The sequence below is a fragment of the Nematolebias whitei genome, chromosome 11 (genome assembly GCF_014905685.2).
Source record: "Nematolebias whitei isolate Nwh7 chromosome 11, NemWhi1, whole genome shotgun sequence".
NCBI classification, from domain to species: Eukaryota; Metazoa; Chordata; class Actinopteri; order Cyprinodontiformes; family Rivulidae; genus Nematolebias; species Nematolebias whitei.
In genome coordinates, this window is record NC_056508.1 from 4633070 (window position 1) to 4652212 (window position 19143).

General features: G+C 44.7%; 1 protein-coding gene across 1 annotated transcript; it reads left to right on the forward strand.

The window, feature by feature from the left end:
- The first annotated feature begins 338 nt into the window (after positions 1-338).
- On the forward strand, positions 339-11224 carry tspan31 (tetraspanin 31). Its single transcript, XM_037683864.1, has 6 exons — positions 339-533; positions 4003-4170; positions 4665-4745; positions 4856-4996; positions 5157-5267; positions 10313-11224. The coding sequence occupies exons 1-6, from the start codon at positions 471-473 to the stop codon at positions 10385-10387; spliced, it is 639 nt and encodes a 212-aa protein (XP_037539792.1). The 5' UTR covers positions 339-470; the 3' UTR covers positions 10388-11224.
- Positions 11225-19143: the final 7919 nt, after the last annotated feature.

Sequence of the window (19143 nt, forward strand, 5' to 3'; positions counted from 1 at the left end):
GTAATGATGGATGAATGGATGGATGGCTCACACCCCAAACACTCATACTGTGGCCGACCACTAGGGGGCTCCACTCACGCACAGAAGTCCGGATGTTTTGTTTTTAAAACCATGTAAAAAAAAATTTTTTAAATACATATGCACGATGTATTTTTTAATCAGAGCTTAAAAGTATGTTATTCAAAGTGTTTAGCATAATTTTGCTGTTGTTTATGTGTAATGCCATAATAAATGTATGTTTGTACTGTTTCAAAACGGCCTCTGTTTTACACAATGTGGTGGGTTGCCAGTTGGGTTTGTTTTGGGCTTGTTTTCACAGCGCTGGTTGCTTGTTTCTATCGCGAGATCTGGCAACACTTGTTACCGCGGCCTGATCCTCTCGGCTGGTTCCGCACACGCATCTGATCAGGCTGCTCCCGTCGGAGCACCAGTATTTTTCTGTCACACAGCCGGAGAGCCTGGGCTTAAACATGGTGTGCGGCGGCTTTACGTGCTCGAAGAACGCGCTGTGTTCCCTGAACGTTGTTTACATGGTGAGTGGCCCGGTGGGGGATGATCCGTGCTCCCGGTGGAGGATGATCCGTGATCACGGTGGAGGATGATCCGTGCTCCCCGTGGAGGATGATCCGTGCTCCCGGTGGAGGATGATCCGTGCTCCCGGTGGAGGATGATCCGTGCTCGAGGGGCGTCATTCGGACTTAGAGCTAGCTTAGCGCGTAAAAGTACTGATGTTGTAACGTTTTACTTCTCATGCTCTCCGGTTCAGTTCCGCACATGATTGGTATGTATTGTACCCTAACAGTAACTCGTTTGTCAAGTGTCGTCGTTTCTTCTGTTTTGATTTTCTGTAGAGATGTAGAGTAGTTGCTAATAGCCTGTTAGCCTGTTAGCCTTGGCTGCAAGCCTCGAGGCCAGCGGGGTGTCGTGTAGAGAAATGTCTCCTGTATGCACCGTGTTGTCAGTCACAACGATTGGTTGCACTAATCAGAATGTTTGCTGTCTCGAGTTGTTGCTGACGCACGGAGGCTTCTTATGTAAAGTCATGAACGAATTGATTATCGGGCCTGAAGGGAGGCCTGGCCCCGCCGCCTTTCGTGCCACACTTTGAACCGAAAATCATGTTTTAATTGGAAACTACGAAGTCTTGGTTTAGGTTCAACCTTGGAAACAACATTATTAGACACTATCTCGTGTAATCTGGCGAACTGAATGACTCTCAGCTACTACCACTTCATAGTTTGGCTCAGTACCAGCGTCATAACGATGAGTGAGTAAGATTCGTTCTTGTTGATTAGGTGTGGCGGCCATATTGAATTTACTTTAAACTTGTTCAGTTGAAATTGTGCACCCAATGATTCAGTTTATTTTGTTCATCAAATTAGTCCAATGGTTAATGAAACATGTTGATAATACACACACAGACCTAGGTAAAGCTCTTCCTCTGTACTTTGGTTGCAGTTAACCAAGGGTCACCACCACAGCCAGCTCACGCTCCTGCTACGCTGATGTCCTTCCTGCCACAATCAGAGCTCACACTTATCCCCCAGAGTTACTGCACCGCAGGGTGGTGGGCAATAAAATACAAAAACATGTTCTGTAACTGGGCGGCTGTGGCTCAGTGGTTAGAGCAGTCGTCCTCCAATGCAGGAGTTGGGGGTTTGAATCCACCAGCAGTCACATGTTGAAGTGTCCCTGGGCAAGACACTGAACCCCTCATAGCCTCCGATGTGTGTCCCATCAGTGCATGAATGTGATCTAAAGCTCTGATTAGTCTCTTTAGAATGATTTGTTCAATTATCTCTGTAGAGATCTAGTATAGAGCTGTATGAATGGGTCAATGAGGCACAGATTGTTGTAAAGAGCTTTGAGTGTCTTGAAATAAGATAGAAAGGAGCTACACAAGTACAGTCCAGTCCATTTAACTGTTGGGGCCTTGTTCTACAGTTCATTCTAGCTAGCTATCATAACTTTTACTGTTTGGTTTTGTACAAGAAAAATATTCTCAATCCACATTCGTTCAGGCGTCACGTTAGGCCATAATATTTAAAAAATAGTTGTACTCACAGTAAGGAGCTTTTGCACATTTAAAACTAAACAGCTGTTAGAGGTGGTGTCATGTCTCTTTCACAATACTTTTATTAGATTATCTACTAACGGGTTAAATAAAAGTATCTTGACTGTTTATTATGGACTCGTAAAGGAATACTTTACTTTGTGGTGTACTTTATCTTGGTTCCAATAGTCAGGCAGACTTTTGCTACCATATGAAGGATATCAAACAAAACCTTCCTTCACAAAGGATGAGTGCCATTGGAAAAAATAACAGAACTGTTCATATAATTACTTGTAGTTCATATGGAGACTGACGCTGTGACAGAATGCTTGAAACTTTGCTGTTCCCAGTCGACTCGATGCTAAAAGAATTTGAGATGTGATCTGGAAACGTTTCAGGAAGATGAAACGTGCACACACACACACACACACACACACCACCAGTCGTGTTGTACACAGCTGAGTCATGCAGCACGGAGACGTTCCTCATGTGAACAAAACATTCTGAAATACTTCAGAACACCTGCGCTGGGTCATGGACATTTTATTTAAAACATGTTTTTCTGCTGAAGAGATAATCGTAATAATAGTTGCTCATATCACGATGTTGAGATGTTTGGAAATGACTTCAATCTGGAGCCCACAGCTCAAGACATCACCTACTGTCATTTTAGGTTCAACTAGTTCATGAGTGTGGTTCAGTAGTTGTTTTTTACTTTGTTTAGGTTTTTGCATTTCATTGGTGAATGACAATTTAAATGGTAAATGGACTGTACTTATAGCACCTTTCTATCTTATCGAGTTAAAGCTCTTTACAACAATCTGTGCCTCATTTACCCATTCACACAGATCTATACTAGATCTCTACAAAGACTAATCAGAGCTTCATCACATTCATACACTGATGGGACACACATCAGAGGCTATGAGGGGTTCAGTGTCTTGCCCAGGGACACTTCAGCATGTGACTGCTGGTGGAATTGAACCCCCAACTCTTGCATTGGAGGACGACTGCTCTAACCACTCAGCCACAGCCGCCCCTACTATTTTAGGGGCATATTTTAATACCCTATTTATTTGACTACCATATTTTCCGGCGGACATGTCGCACCGCCCTGTAAGTCGCATCAAACCATATTTGTCTAAAAAAGTGGAAAAATCCATAAATGCGCTTCTTCGCCGTATACGTCGCATCTATTATACATCACCACTGACGCGCCGCATTTATTACGCGTCACCGTTGACAACCTGGAAATGTGGGCCGGTGTTGTGCCAAAAATCGATGGGCTGTCAAATGGTGGCCGTGGGAGCGTGCACGGGAGGACTTTAACAAGAATTTAACATTATTAACACTTAAAAACATTTATTTGTTTGTCCTGATGCATGCTCAATAATCCAGGTAGAAAAATCTAAAAAAGTTAAATCTGGTCTTCTGGACATTCAAAAAAACAAAACAAAGCAAAACAACAAAAAATATAGAAACGTTTCGTCTCTCATCCGAGAGACTTCCTCAGTCTGAGGTGCTGTTTTCAGCTCAGTCTCTTAAATAGCACCATCTCAGAGTGGATCAACCAGTTTGCTGCTGACAACCAAAACCAGCTGATCACATGCTCAAGAAGGACCATCAGCCTAACAATGGATCATTAGCACCTGATGGCTGTTTACTGCTCACAGAGGGCTGAGTGATACTAGCAATCACAGCATTGTAAGAGGGGGACAATTGAACCCGGAGGCTGATGGTCCTTCTTGAGCATCAGTTTCTGTCTTTGTGTAAATCAAACCTTCAATGTTTATGGCCTGTGTCAACCTTTACCCGTCATAAATACCATGAAGTCTGATGATTGCAAGACAAGTTCACCATCTTTATCATGACTTCGATGAAGTTTGGGCGGGCCGATGTGTCCCGCTGCAGCCAGCTGTGGTTCACGTAGTTCCTTCTGCTTCTCGCAGCTCGTTGGGCTCCTGCTCGTTGCAGTTGCAGCATGGGGGAAAGGGTTCGGCTTGGTGTCGAGCATCCACATCATTGGAGGGGTCATAGCAGTGGGTGTCTTCCTCCTGCTCATCGCCATCGTAGGACTCATCGGAGCAGTACACCACCACCAAGTCATGCTCTTCTTTGTATCCTTTCTTTGGAGTGGCAGACACACACACTCATCTCCCATCGTGTGTGTTTTCTAATAAATGTATAACGTTGGGTTTGTCCTTTTCTGGGAGCCTCATTAATATAAAATGAACTACTCTGTAATTTAAGCTCAAAAGTTCAGTATTTAATGAATAAATTATGAAAAACGTCCATCATCTTTACTCGTTTCTTCCTTTTCGGGTCACTGGTGCCATGTCCAGCAGTCACTGTGCGAGAGGCGGGGACGCCCTGGACAGGTCTGTCCATCACAGGGACACATGGAGACAAACGAGACAAACAACCATTCACACTCTCTCTCACCTAGGGGCAGGCCGGGATCGAACCGGGGCAACCTGCTCGCTGGGAGGCAGCAGCTCTCCAAACTGCACCACCGTGCCGCCCAAAACAAACATTCTGACATGTTGTTTTATTGTAAAGACAGTTTTTTATTTCTCCACCTAGTTTCAGTGTTTCCTTGACTTCCCTGCAGTACATGGTCATTCTGTTCATTGTCTTCCTGTTCCAGTTCGGAGTTTCATGTTCTTGTTTAGCAATGAACCAAAGACAGCAGGTGAACTAACGTTGTTTGATTTAAAACGTTAAAAAATGATCTGCATAGAAATGGACTGTAAAAATATTGTTTCCTTTTTATTTGTTTAGTTTTTTTCTCGTCTTTTCCAGGTGGTGCTTCTGAACTCAACTTGGCAGATGCTGGAGAACAATACAAAGATCGACCTGGAGAACCAGCTGAATTGCTGTGGGCTGTTTAACAACAGCGACATCATCTCTCTGTATGAAGCAGATTTGCAAAGTTGTACTGCCGTAAGTAAAAAATGTCAAGTTGAACAAACTAGCTCCTTTCCCCAGAATAACTTCTGGTGAATTCTGGCTGAGACCACGAGCTGTTGACTCATCCTGCTGGTCACTAAATGGATCACAAGTTGCTTAAATTGTCCTGGTCATCTTGTGTCTCTCACGACAGAGTTGCAAAAAGGACAGCAAGTGTTTAGCTTGTGGGGATAAGATGCTGCATCATGCAACAGAGGCTCTAAAGATCCTTGGAGGTGTTGGTCTCTTCTTCAGCTTCTCAGAGGTGACGGCTCATTTTTCAAACACTGCACAGCATCCAAGTTGTATTTACACAAACTGATGCTTCTTTAATCAGCGCTTCGAGTTAATGTTGGCTCTGAGTTTTTTAGTCCATCGTTGCGAAGCAAAAAGGGTGAATTAGAAATGCTCTGCGTCTCTGTCCGTTAATGTTGAGTGTGATAACTTGATAAGTGAGTTACCAACGTCTTTTTGTCGTGTCACTGCATCTACGTGTAAGAAATGTTCCTTTTGAAATTGGATTGCCACGTCAAAATCCAACATGGCCACTGCTATATGGTGTGTGTGCGTGTGTGCGTGTGTGTGTGCACGCGTGCGTGAGTGGATGAATGAATGAAAAAATAAACAAACATACAAACCGGCCACCCCGTTTATTTGAGGAAACTATGCTTTTAGGTTTTTTATAAAAAGTATAGTTTCCTCAAATGATTAGGTTGAGGATTAATCTATGGTGTCCAAGGACACCATTGGCCACACCCTGGCTCCACCACTGAGCCTGGTGGTAGATAAAATAGCATTGGTCAGGGATGATGTCACAGGAATTGTGGGAAATCCTCCATGTCCCGGGTGTCAGGTTCACCATGCAGCAGACTGTGTGCATGATGGCTGCCAGCTTTTGTCCATGTCCAAGATGTCCCCGGGGTCAAAATCGACTTGGCATATATTGAAGGATACAATAAGACACAGCTCAAGTGCTGATTACATGTAGGGGACTAGCATGTCCGGCAACTGGGCTGAATTAATAAAAAGGTACGTGTGGCGTTCCCGGTGTTTCTGTGCTGATTCGTGCTCCTTTGCCTTGGTGAAAAGTAGCACAGATGACAGAAGATTTCCTGTAGGATGACAGGCATTGTCATCCATCCAGCAGGATGGATGACAATGACTGTCATCCATCCAGCAGGATGGATGAAGGATGATTTTGCCAGCCTTTTCTTTTATTTTAACTTTGTTAGCCCGGTTAGCTGGTAGCAATTGTTTTATTTACTCTTGTTTTTCAAAAGTGAAAACGTTCTTTAAAGACTGATAAGATCTAAGTTCTCTTATTACCACAATCAATTCTTTCCTTGGAAACGGAAAATAAATCCAAGATTTCTGCATTGCTTTGCTAGTTTTACATAGAAACCACCTTTAGACTGCTTTCCCACTACTCACCTTATCCACAAAGTCCATGGTGTTCTGTATGTGGTGTTCTGAGCTGCCAACTAAAGGGGGTAAACAGGAGTACTTATATCTGTTTGAAACACTTTGTTGGAAGGAACAACAGACTGACAGAGGTACTGTAATCCCATAGCAGTGACTGCAGTGTCCATCCATTATGTTTTACCAACTTTTTCCTTTGTCTCAGAAACTAACAGGAGCACTGAACATCTTTTTCAACCTGCCTGCACCAGTTTCTCTATTTAGGTGCTTAACTCAGCCAAGGCTTGTACCGGACACTGAACACAAGATATGAGGCTAAGTGGCAGGATAATATTTTTAAAACACCAGACATCCTAAAATACCATCTCCATCCTGGCATTCTCTCCCTGAGTAATCAGCTTTGGAAACAGCAAGAGCTTTGTCAGCACATTGGCCATCACTATTGCAAGTCCTGTAGTAACAAAGCTTCTTAGATACCATTTTTCTGCTGTTTAAAAAATAAAAAAAATTAAAAGTTATCGGCGCAAACCGCGACTACAGTGCTGTATAGTATTGTACTAGAAGTTCCACTTGACTGAGATGCGGGTACTTGCTAACACCACATATGGCGTAGGGAGCAATTTGTAGTAATTGTGATAGGTCTGGGCAATATGGACCAAAATTGATATGTTGATATTTTAAGATAAATCGCGATGTACTATATGTATCTTCATATTCTTTTTTTTCCCCATAAATTAATAAAATATATACTAACTAATAATAAAAATATATATACTAAAATAAACTACTACTTACTACTTGTACTACTATTCCTACTTCGTGGTTTTTCACTTATCAGAGTCAGAGTTTCTTTGTCATTCGCATCACATGCAGTACACGAGGTGGAACAAAACTGCACACAGGGTCCCAGTTACATCAAACGATAGCAAAAATATAAAGTGTAAAAAGAAACGGTAAATAAGGATCTAAGATATTAACTAAGATATACGTTAAACGCCAAACGGTACGCTAAAAGATTTTAGATAGACGTCGGTCACTAATAGTGAAAAACAACACACCAAACAACAGCAGCACGATTCTCTTAGGTTCTGTTTGGCTATAATTTACACACTTAATGTGAGAACTAACAAACTCAACAAACATAAACTAGGATTTATTCAAAGCACGCAACAAAAATACAGAAGCAAGGTGCCAAAAGTGAAAAAGAAATAAATCTACAGCAGCACTTTCCGACTGGCAGAGTGGTTCTTATGACAGGGAGGTTATCTTAGCAACATGGTCCAGTTAGCAACATGGTCCAGTTAGCAACATGGTCCGGTTAGCAACATGGTCCAGTTAGCAACATGGTCCAGTTAGCAACATGGTCCGGTTAGCAGTGAGGTTCAGTTAGCAGCATGGTCCAGTTAGCAGCATGGTCCGGTTAGCAACATGGTCCGGTTAGCAGTGAGGTTCAGTTAGCAGCATGGTCCGGTTAGCAGTGAGGTTCAGTTAGCAGCATGGTCCAGTTAGCAACATGGTCCAGTTAGCAACATGGTCCGGTTAGCAACATGGTCCAGTTAGCAACATGGTCCGGTTAGCAGCATGGTCCAGTTAGCAGCATGGTCCAGTTAGCAGCATGGTCCAGTTAACAACATGGTCCAGTTAGCAGCATGGTCCATTTAGCTGTGAGGTTCAGTTAGCAGCATGGTCCAGTTAGTAGCATGGTCCAGTTAGCAGCATGGTCCAGTTAGCAACATGGTCCAGTTAGCAACATGGTCCAGTTAGCAGCATGGTCCGGTTAGCAGTGAGGCTCAGTTAGCAGCATGGTCCAGTTAGCAGTGAAGTTCTGTTAGCAGCATGGTCCAGTTAGCAGTGAAGTTCGGTTAGCAGCATGGTCCAGTTAGCAGTGAAGTTCAGTTAGCAGCATGGTCCGGTTAGCAGCATGGTCCGGTTAGCAGCGAGGTTCGGTTAGCAGCGAGGTTCGGTTAGCAGCGAGGTTCAGTTAGCAACATGGTCCGGTTGGCAGCATGGTCCAATTGGCAGCATAGTCCAGTTAGCAACATGGTCCAGTTAACAGCATGGTCCGGTTAGCAGCATGGTCCAGTTAGCAACATGGTCCAGTTGGCAACATGGTCCAGTTGGCAGCATAGTCCAGTTAGCAACATGGTCCAGTTAGCAGCATGGTCCAGTTGGCAGCATAGTCCAGTTAGCAGTGAGGTTCGGTTAGCAGCATGGTCCAGTTGGCAGCATGGTCCAGTTAGCAGCATGTTCCAGTTAGCAGCGAAGTTCTGTTAGCAGCATGGTCCAGTTAGCAGTGAAGTTCGGTTAGCAGCATGGTCCAGTTAGCAGTGAAGTTCGGTTAGCAGCATGGTCCGGTTAGCAGCATGGTCCAGTTAGCAGTGAGGTTCGGTTAGCAGCATGGTCCGGTTAGCAGCGAGGTTCGGTTAGCAGCATGGTCCGGTTAGCAGCATGGTCCAGTTAGCAGTGAAGTTCGGTTAGCAGTGAGGTTCGGTTAGCAGCGAGGTTCGGTTAGCAGCGAGGTTCGGTTAGCAGCGAGGTTCGGTTAGCAGCGAGGTTCGGTTAGCAGCATGGTCCGGTTAGCAGCATGGTCCGGTTAGCAGCATGGTCCAGTTAGCAACATGGTCCAGTTAGCAGCATGGTCCGGTTAGCAGCATGGTCCGGTTAGCAGTGCGGTTCGGTTAGCAGCGTGGTGTTTTCAGCAGTGTTAGCAGGTCCTGTTAGCAACCCAATGGTAACGATGACCGCAGCAGCTGCCTCCCAGACAGCCTTCCAGAACCAGGTCTGCAGACCGAGAACATCCGGGGTTTCCCCATGGAACCGAACAGGTCCGTAGAGTTTGGTCTGTGCAGGCAGTTGGAGGATCATGGAGACAGCTGCCATGACAGGCCTGAGCCTGAGGCTGGAAGGACTGAACCACAATGGCAGGATGGCAAGGCTGCAACACAGAGAAAAACTCCACGTGTGTCGCGGTCATACCCGTACTGTGGATGTGCACTGCAGGTGCAATAAAAAGGTTGAACCAAAAACGACAGGAACAAAAAAAGATGGAGTTCACCGGGAGCCTGTGAAGCTGCGACTTGGCTGAGCGTGGCCATCTTGGCAGATTATCACAGGGCTTCAGGATCCCCCACGATAAACGAGGGACACCTGTAGTTCTTCTTTTCTGTCCGTCTGTGCCGCCACCTTCACACGACCCCTCCTCCCTCACTGAATAAACACAGCCCCTCACGTGCTGCTTCATACACGCTTACTAACGTCATGAAGGCAGCGCAGCTGAAGAGGATTATTATTTAATATTTGTAAATAAATGTTGTTTTTTTGTTTAAATAAACTTTAATATATGTAAATAGTTTATTTTTTAAACATTTATTTTGTACAGTTACAGCTGTTTGTTAATAAATGTGCCTGTGTGACAACTGGGACAAAGCTTTGACTCAGAAATACATTTGAAAAACAGAGATATATATCGTATATCGCAATTTATCTTAAAAATATCGAGATAATAATTTACTGCTTTGTTAGCAACGGCAGCCAATATAATACCAGCTGTTTTCTTCCCTCTTTGGGTGAAAACAAATACTGGTACACAAGTTGTGTATAGTGTGACATTTGTCAACGTTCTTGTTGTTTTTAATTGAAAGTAATCAGAGTACTGGTCAGCCATCTTGTTCTTGTCTCTGTTGTGTGCACGCCACGAACTGTCTGGGAGCGGCAGCTCAGCTTTTTGAAGTTCCACTTTCTTCATTCCTCAACATGACATTAATGACATTAAATGATTTATTTTTGAAAATGTTCACCTCAGACTTATTCATGGTGATGTATTAAAAGTAGATTCTAACCTCCACCCCTAACATCCAGTAAAATACATTTTTCTTTGTCGTCCTTCTGTAGATCCTGGGAGTATGGCTCGCTGTGCGCTACAGAAACCAAAAGGATCCACGAGCAAACCCAAGCGCTTTCCTATAGTCGGTCCCACATCACAGCTAAGAAAAGGCAGTTTTCAACACACTGGCACATAAAACATTAAGAGGCAGACGCTCGGGCCTAAACATACAGTCGGCAACACGGAGTGGATGATTGCACTGAGCGCCTGACCAACACTGAGAAACAAAGTGCGCAACTCCACCAGAGACGACACTTCAACCACCCATTCGCACCTGGAAACTTGTGTATGAGAGGACTTGTAACACTGAGAAGTTGTACTGGTCCAGCCTTGATTTGAGTATCAGATTTTTCTATTTCAGCCTGTTTGCTAAAAGGTTGTGAAAACATGCTGCATGCGTTCTTCTCCCGCGCACACAGTCTCATCCCACACAACGAACGAGTGGACAACTCTTCACTTGTATGCAGCTTGAAATGTTCCTCGTGTTTGTAGTGTAGTGCGAGCACAGAGCACCTGATGTGCCGTCAGTGACGTACCCAAACATCTTGTGTGGTGACGAGAAGCAAGGCACCGTCTTCACTTGTGGTGTAAAGTCGTTTTTTAATTGTACAGTTTTCTCTCCGCACATCATGTCGTGATTAGGGTTTAGGACGTGGATTTTAGGTTCCATAGATGCTAGTGATTTGGTAAGTGAGCTATAACTGAGCCATCTATCGTACAGTCAGCGACAGTGTTGATGCAGCCTTGATGTTGTGCATAATTTAATTTCAAATGTTCTAGCTCAGAAACGTCCTGATGGATTTCCCGTGTACTCATCCATACTTCCTGTGTTTAGTTCTTCTGTCCCACCGCAGTGTTGCATCGTGTAGATACCGCTAGTAGAAAAGTCGATTCTGGTAGTTTGTTACCGCTTGTGTAACTGGAGGAGATCACATAAAACGAAACGTTGTTTTGTGGTGTTTTAGAAAAATGGACTCATTTTGTCTGAATTGCTGATCCCTTATTTCTTTTATTGTGATAATTGTGAAAATGTGCTTCTTGATCTGTTTTAAATATTTTTGAAAGCAGTAACTCATTTGTGCAGTTTTTGTTTCCATCATCAGTGTTAAATGCGTTCTTGTATATTATGCTTGTTAAATATTTTCATAATCTATTTAAGTTTGCACATTGAGCTGATAATGTTTTATTGATGGTAAAATGTTTCTCCGTGTAACATTTTCTGTTGATAAATAATTGCTCATAAATTTGATCTGTTTTTGTAATGAAATGCTTATTAATTTAAACGACTAACATACTTTGTAATGAAAAGTCTTACTTGAACCTGTCATCTTTGTTGATGTGTTTCTTGCTGCTGGTTTGGAGTTCTCGTTGCTGTAAATGACACATTTTGACAGTTCCTTTGCCATATATGACGTTCACTTTGAATTGGTGTGCACTTATTGAAATGTATCTTAAACTTTTGCGACAATTTTCCAAATAATAAAATTTTGAATTGCAAATTTTCTATGCAGTTTTTGAGTTTTAACATTGACATTTTGCATATTTAGAAACGTTGAGCTGTGATGAATTAATACCATTTGTGTGTACAGTATTTATAATTTGCTGTCAGACAGCAGACACAGGACCCACAACATGCTGCTGTCACCACCGTGTTTTACTGTAGGACTAGTTCTTTGAGCATGATCAGGGTTGATGGTTTGGTCTCATCTGACCACATCATCACCTGCCACATGTTTGAGGAAGAATTTCTAAATAGTCCAGTTTTTTGTTGTTTTTCTGTCCAGCAGCCTTTAATGAAGTCCAGCACTGTGCAGCTTCTAGTGGGCCTATATGGACAGATCCTCTTATCTTTCCGCTATCTAGTCTACACAGATCACTTGGTATTTAGATTTTTCACAAATTGATCTTATTTAAGTGATAATGATTTTGGTTGTGTCAAAACAAAAGGGGTGAATAAATATGCATGCAACACTTCAGTTTATAAATATAGATTTTTTTTTTTTCTTATTCATAAATTTGAAGTGTTGTTGAGCTGTTGCTTTCAATCAAATAAAACTCCAGGTAACAATAGATGACGAGGAACGATTCATGCCAGCCACTGCATAGAACGGGGTGCACCGGTAATTCAGCCGGCCGACTTATCGGACCCAATGTCTTTAATTTTGGGAAATAGGAAATTGGCCGATACTTACACGAGAAACCGATTTTACAGATTTGTTGTTTTTGTTTTGTTTTGTTTTAACAACAATTGTCTGAACTTCATTTATATTTCTGAGTATGAAAACAAGTTTGTATTGTTTCTAGAATATTGTTTGAGGGTATGTTTTTCAATAAAATATTTGAAAATTGAAGGTGATTTTATAACATCTGACGGTGTCGCTTATAAAACAAAATCGGTCTCGACCAAAATTGGAATCGGCAGCTCAGACTTTTTAGAAATCAATGATCGGCCAGAAAACTGCAATCGGTGCACCCCTACATGGAACTGGCTTTAAGTTTTCTTTTGTACAAATGTTTAATTGTTTTTTGAGTTGTGACTTTTTTACTGAAATAGTGTTTCAAAAATATTAATTGCCACACTCTAAAGTTTGTAACCTGGCTTTGGGTCAAGTTTGGACCAGCCAACCCTCTGTAGTTTTAACTCAGCAGGGTTTTCAGTTTGACCAAACACAATGGTGAGGGACCAGACAAAATGCAGCCCAAAGACCCCGATGATGAGAGAAATAAATGGACCTAATGTTCCCTTGCGTGGACGTGGGTCACCGGGGCCCCACTCTGGAGCCAGGCCTGGAGGTGGGGCACGCGGGCAAGCGCCTGGTGGCCGGGCTTTTACCCATGGAGCTCGGCTGGGCACATCCCGAAGAGGAGACGTGGGTCCCCCTTCCCATGGGCTCACCACCTGTGGGAGGGGCCAAAGGGGTCGGGTGCAATGCGGGGACCCTGGCAGTCTGATCCTCGGCTACAGAAGTTGGCTATTGGGACGTGGAATGTCACCTCACTGGTGGGGAAAGAGCCTGAGCTGGTGTGTGAGGCTGAGAGGTTCTGGCTAGAAATAGTCAGACTCACCTCTACGCATGGCTCTGGCTCTGGAACCAGTTTCCTTGAGAGGGGTTGGACACTCTTCCACTCTGGAGTTGCCCCTGGTGAGAGGCGCCGAGCAGGAGTGGGCATACTTATTGCCCCCCAACTTGGTGCCTGTGTGTTGGGGTTCACCCCAATGAATGAGAGGGTAGCCTTCCTCCGCCTACGTGTGGGGGGACGGGTTCTGACTGTCGCTTGTGCTTATGCACCAAATGGCAGTTCAGATTATCCACCCTTTCTGGAGTCCTTGGAGGGGGTACTGGAAAGTGCATCTCCTGGGGACTCCCTTGTTCTGCTGGGGGACTTCAATGCTCATGTGGGCAATGACAGTGAGACCTGGAGGGGTGTGGTTGGGAGGAACGGCCCCCCTGATCTGAACCAGAGTGGTGTTCTGTTGTTGGACTTCTGTGCTCGTCATGGATTGTCAATAACGAACACCTTGTTCAAGCATAAGGGTGTCCATATGTGCTCTTGGCATCAGGACACCCTAGGCCGCAGTTAGATGATCGACTTTGTCATTGTCTCATCTGATCTGCAGCCACATGTCTTGGACACTCGTGTGAAGAGAGGGGCGGAGCTGTCCACTGATCACTACCTGGTGGTGAGTTGGCTCCGATGGTGGGGGAGGATGCCGGTCAGACCTAGCAGACCCAAATGCATTGTGAGGGTTTGCTGGGAACGTCTGGTAGTGTCTCCTGTGAGACGGAGTTTTAACTCCCACCTCCGGGAGAACTTTGAACATGTTCCGAGGGAGGTGGGGGACATTGAGTCTGAGTGGACCATGTTTCATGCCTCTATTGTCGAGGCGGCTTACCGGAGCTGCGGCCGCAAGGTTGTCGGTGCCTGTCGCGGCTGAAACCCTCGAACCAGATGGTGGACACCGTTGGTGAGGGATGCTGTCAGGCTGAAGAAGGTGTCTTATCGGGCCTTTTTGGCCTGTGGGACCCCGGAAGCAGCTGATGGGTACCGGCAGTCCAAGCGACATGCGGCTCGGGTGGTCACTGAGGCAAAAACTCGGGCATGGGAGGAGTTCAGAGAGGCCATGGAGAACAACTTCCGCACGGCTTTGAGGCGATTCTGGTCCACCATCCGGCGTCTCGGGGGGAAAGCGGTACGCCACCAACACTGTTTATAGTGGGAGTGGTGTGCTGCTGACCTCAACTCGGGATGTTGTGGGTCGGTGGGCGGAATACTTTGAAGACCTCCTCAATCCCAATTAACCATTTTTCTGCCGCACGCTTCACAGATGCTTATACCTTTGAAATGATCATTCAGCCCCCGGTGTTTCTCACCACTATGGAGGCACTGACATCCCAGTTCAACTCTGTCTGCTTAAAGACTCTGGATCATGTTGCGCCTGTTAAAACCAAAGAATCAAAACTCAGAGCAGAACCTTGGCTGAGTGACGTCACCAAGGCCGTTAGGCAGCAATGTAGGAGGGCGGAGCGCAAGTGGAGGAAAGACAGGCTACAGGTCTTTTTTCAAATACTTAAAAAGAGTTGGCGCTGTTATCAGAAAGCAGTGAAAGCTGCTAAATCCAAATACTTCTCTGATATCATAACTTCAAACTCTCGCAACCCACGTGTCCTCTTCTCTTCTCTACCCTAAACTCTGTTCTCCACCTCACTGAACCATCACCTCTGGAAGCCTCGACTGAGCTGTGCGACAACTTCTTACATTTCTTTTTGGAAAAAATTGTGACCACCCGGGCTCTCATTTCCCATCCAACTCATGACCCATCTATCCCACCTCAATCTGTAGTTCCATTTGACCATTTTGAACACATCAGTCTATCTTCTCTAGAGCAGGTCATGTGCAGCTTAAAACCGTCTGGTTCCCCCTTTGATGTGGTCCCCCCTCGACTACTAAAGGAGGTTTTTCCTACTCTAGGTCCGTCCATTCTTGCCATAGTAAACAGTAGTTTATCCACTGGCGTGGTGCCAAAATCCTTTAAACATGCTGCTGTCCAGCCTCTCCTGAAAAAACAAACCTTGACCCCTCAGTCGTTTCCAACTTCCGGCCTGTCTCCAAACTCCCATTTGTTTCTAAAGTACTGGAGAAAATAGTCGAGTCCCAGTTGAAGTGCTTCCTAGAGGATCACGCCATCTTAGAGCTATTCCAATCTGGCTTTAAACCTCTCCATAGCACTGAAACTGCCCTGTTGAAGGTCTGTAATGACATTTTCTTAACGACCGATACCAGTGATTCTGTGCTGCTTGTCCTATTGGACCTCACAGCCACCTTTGACACCATCGACCATGAGATCCTCATTGCTAGATTGGAGCAGTGGGTGGGCATCACAAGGTCAGCCCTCAATTGGTTCAGATCTTACCTCGCTGACAGATCCTTTTGTGTCTCCATCAAGGATTTTAGTTCTGCAGCGGTAGAGCTTAAATGGGGGGTTTCCGCAAGGGTCTATCCTGGGTCCCCTCCTATTCTCTTTATACCTGCTAGGGCTTTAACAGGCTACTCGAGTAATCTACACATCGATTCCTAGGACAACTATCGAGGATTTTAATTTCACGTCGAGTATTCGTGGTGACGTCATTACGCCGCCGTGACGTCATTGCGTCACGTGTCACGTGATCCGCACCGGCGCGGGTTACAAAATGGATTCCTTCAAGCAGACAGATGGAGCAGAGCAGGCCCAGTCTTGACAAACAGGTAGAAATGCATCAATAGTCTGGAAATATTTCCCTAAAGATGAATCTTCTAGTTCAACTACCATAAGGAAACAGAAAATGAAACAACTTCCTGACTGTTTGGAGCTTGTTGTGAACCAATGACACACCATATTTTGTGACGGTAGGGGGCGGTGTTGCATGCACTGTTGCAGGTCACAGAGTACGGTGTAACACCGGATCCAATTTACCGAACCAGCTTCCTTCTGACATTGTTTCACAAACAAAAAGCAAAAAATATTAATCTCTAAACCTATTAAAAAAATCTATAAACATATTAATCTCTAAAACTAAACTTAATGCGCACCACAGCTGGCGGTGATGCGGGATGGGACCCCCACTGTGTTTAGTTGTGAGACTTCTGGGAAGATGGCGTCGGTGCTGGTGGCTTGCCGTTCACCTCTGTCTGTTTTGATCGTTTTTTTTCTGTTTTTGTCATTTTTCTTCGGTGACATCAACTCACTGCTGGTTTATGATCGCCAACAACTTTTAAATATACAGTTATCTACTACAAACCTCGCCTTATTCGAACACTTTGATCGGGGCTCTGGACCCCCACCCCATTTGCTTGTTGATGTCCTGGTTTACCTGAAGCGCGCAACGTTTCTGCCCACCCAAAAACATCGCTCCAGGCGCCATGGGAGACGTGCCGGCCGTCTCGTGAGGATTAAAGCCAGCTTCAAGCTCTCTGCTGCCTCGTCACCTGCTGCTAACCATCAGACATTAAACTGTCCATCCGGATGCTTCGCTGACCCACTCAACTCCAGCTCGCTCCAGGTGCCCGGGCCACGTGCGCGGCCGCGGTGGTTTCGGCCGTCTCCAGTGGAACTTAACCAACTCCGGACTGTCTGCTGCATCATCTCCTGCCGACCATCTGCTGGATATTCACCTGTCCGGGTGCTTCGCTGATCCTGCTGGGTCCTACCTGATCCCCGTAGTCGAGCCGGGCTCACGCCGTGGGCGAGCGCACAGCTGTGGAGTCTCTGGTCCTTGGAGGCGTGGTTCAAACTCCAAAAATCTGTAACAGCTGATCTGTGCTCCGAGCTCAGCTTTTCCTTCAGCTACTGGTCCTACAAAGATTGCTCTGCTGAATGTGAGATTGCTGACAAATAAAACTTTCATCTTAAACGACTTTTTCTGCTCCAATGGATTGGACTTCATGTTTGTTACAGAGACCTGTCTCATCCCTGGTGAGTTAAGATTTTTTTCTGAACTTTTGCCGGTGGATTGTGCCTTTTTTAATGCTCCAAGGACTTCTGGTATGGGTGGTGGATTATTAACAGTTTTTAAAAACTGGAACTGCAGACAGCTATAGGCTGTGACTTTTCAGAGTTTTGAACAGCTGTACTTTGAGCTGGGCCGCTCCAGCCCAACACTGTGCTGCCTGATCTACAGTCCACCCTCATACAACAAAAACTTCATAAGTGAATTTTCTGACTTTCTGACTGGAATACTGCTCAACTACGACAGAGTCTTGATTCTGGGAGACTTTAATGTGCACGCTTGCTGTCCTGACAAGCCTTTGGTGCAGGAGATTCTAAATCTGATACAATCTTTCAACCTTGTGCAAAATGTTGTTGGTGCAACTCATCAACAGGGCCATACACTTGATTTAGTTCTGACTCACGGTTTATCTGTGGTTAATCTGGAAATTGGGGATGCTATTGTTTCAGATCACAAACCCATTTCATTCCAAACCTCTGTTATTCATGAGTCTAAATCTCCCGCTCCATCCAAGAGTTGTCGGATATTTAACTCTTCAACCGCTGCTCTTTTTTCCTCTGCATTCATTACTGATGCTGCTTCAGTCCCTGAAACCTTTGCCTGTATTAGTATGCAGGAGCTGCTCAGTAGGCATGATGTGACCTGCTCTAAGATCTTAGACCTCGTGGCCCGCTGAAAATCAGGCGACCAAAGCGTGCACCACACCCCTGGTTGAACGCGACCACTCGAGCAGCCAAACGTCTATGCAGGAGAGCTGAACGCAAGTGGAAAAAGGACAAATTACAGGTTTCTTTTATTTTGTTAAAAACGTGTTTGAAAGATTATCAGAGCATCGTTAAATCTAAAAAGAACAAATACTTCTCCCAAATCATTGCTTCAAACAGTCATAATCCCTGTTTTCTTTTTATTACTGTAAATTCCATTTTAAATGTGCCTCGGTCTGCCAGCATGGAGGCCTCCGTTGACATCTGCAACAAATTTACCAGATACTATGCTGATAAGGTAGAGTTGATTAGGTCATCCATCCCCCAGTCCACAACTGATACCTCTGTCTTTGTCCCTTGCTCAGCTGTCTTCAAACAGTTTGAACCCATTTCACTCCCATTTCTAAACAAAGTCATTGGTCTGATGAAACCCTCCGGTTCCCCCGCTGACCCCATTCCTGCGTCGTTTTTCAAACAAGTTCTATCCACGATTGGACCCTCTGTTCTTACTATTATAAATAGTAGCATTGTGACAAGTGTGGTTCCTGATGTTTTCAAACATGCAGTAGTTCATCCGTTAATTAAGAAACCTGGACTTGACTCTTCGACTTGCTCAAATTTCAGACCAATCTCAAAACTTCCCTTCTTGTCCAAAATCCTGGAGAAAATAGTTTTCATTCAATTAAACAAGTTTTTGAATGAGAACAGAATCTTGGAAAATTTTCAATCTGGTTTTAAGCAACTCCACAGCACTGAAAGAGCATTAGTGAGGGTTTGTAACAACATTATGATATCAAATGATTCTTGTCAATTTGTGGTACTTGTGCTCCTGGACCTTACTGCTGCTTTTGATCCTGTTGACCACAGTATCCTTATATCACGGCTGGAACAGTGGGTTGGGATCACAGGTGCTGCATTAGAATGGTTCCGCTCATACCTGAGTGGCAGGAGTTTCTGTGTCAAGGTTGGTAATAATATATCCGCCTCATTACCTCTTTCTTGCGGGGTCCCACAGGGTTCGATTCTTGGACCCCTTCTGTTTTTACTTTATTTGCTCCCACTGGGATCCATCCTGAGGAAACATGGTCTTTCATTCCACTGCTATGCTGATGACTGCCAGATCTACCTGCCTGTGAAACCAGCAAGTGT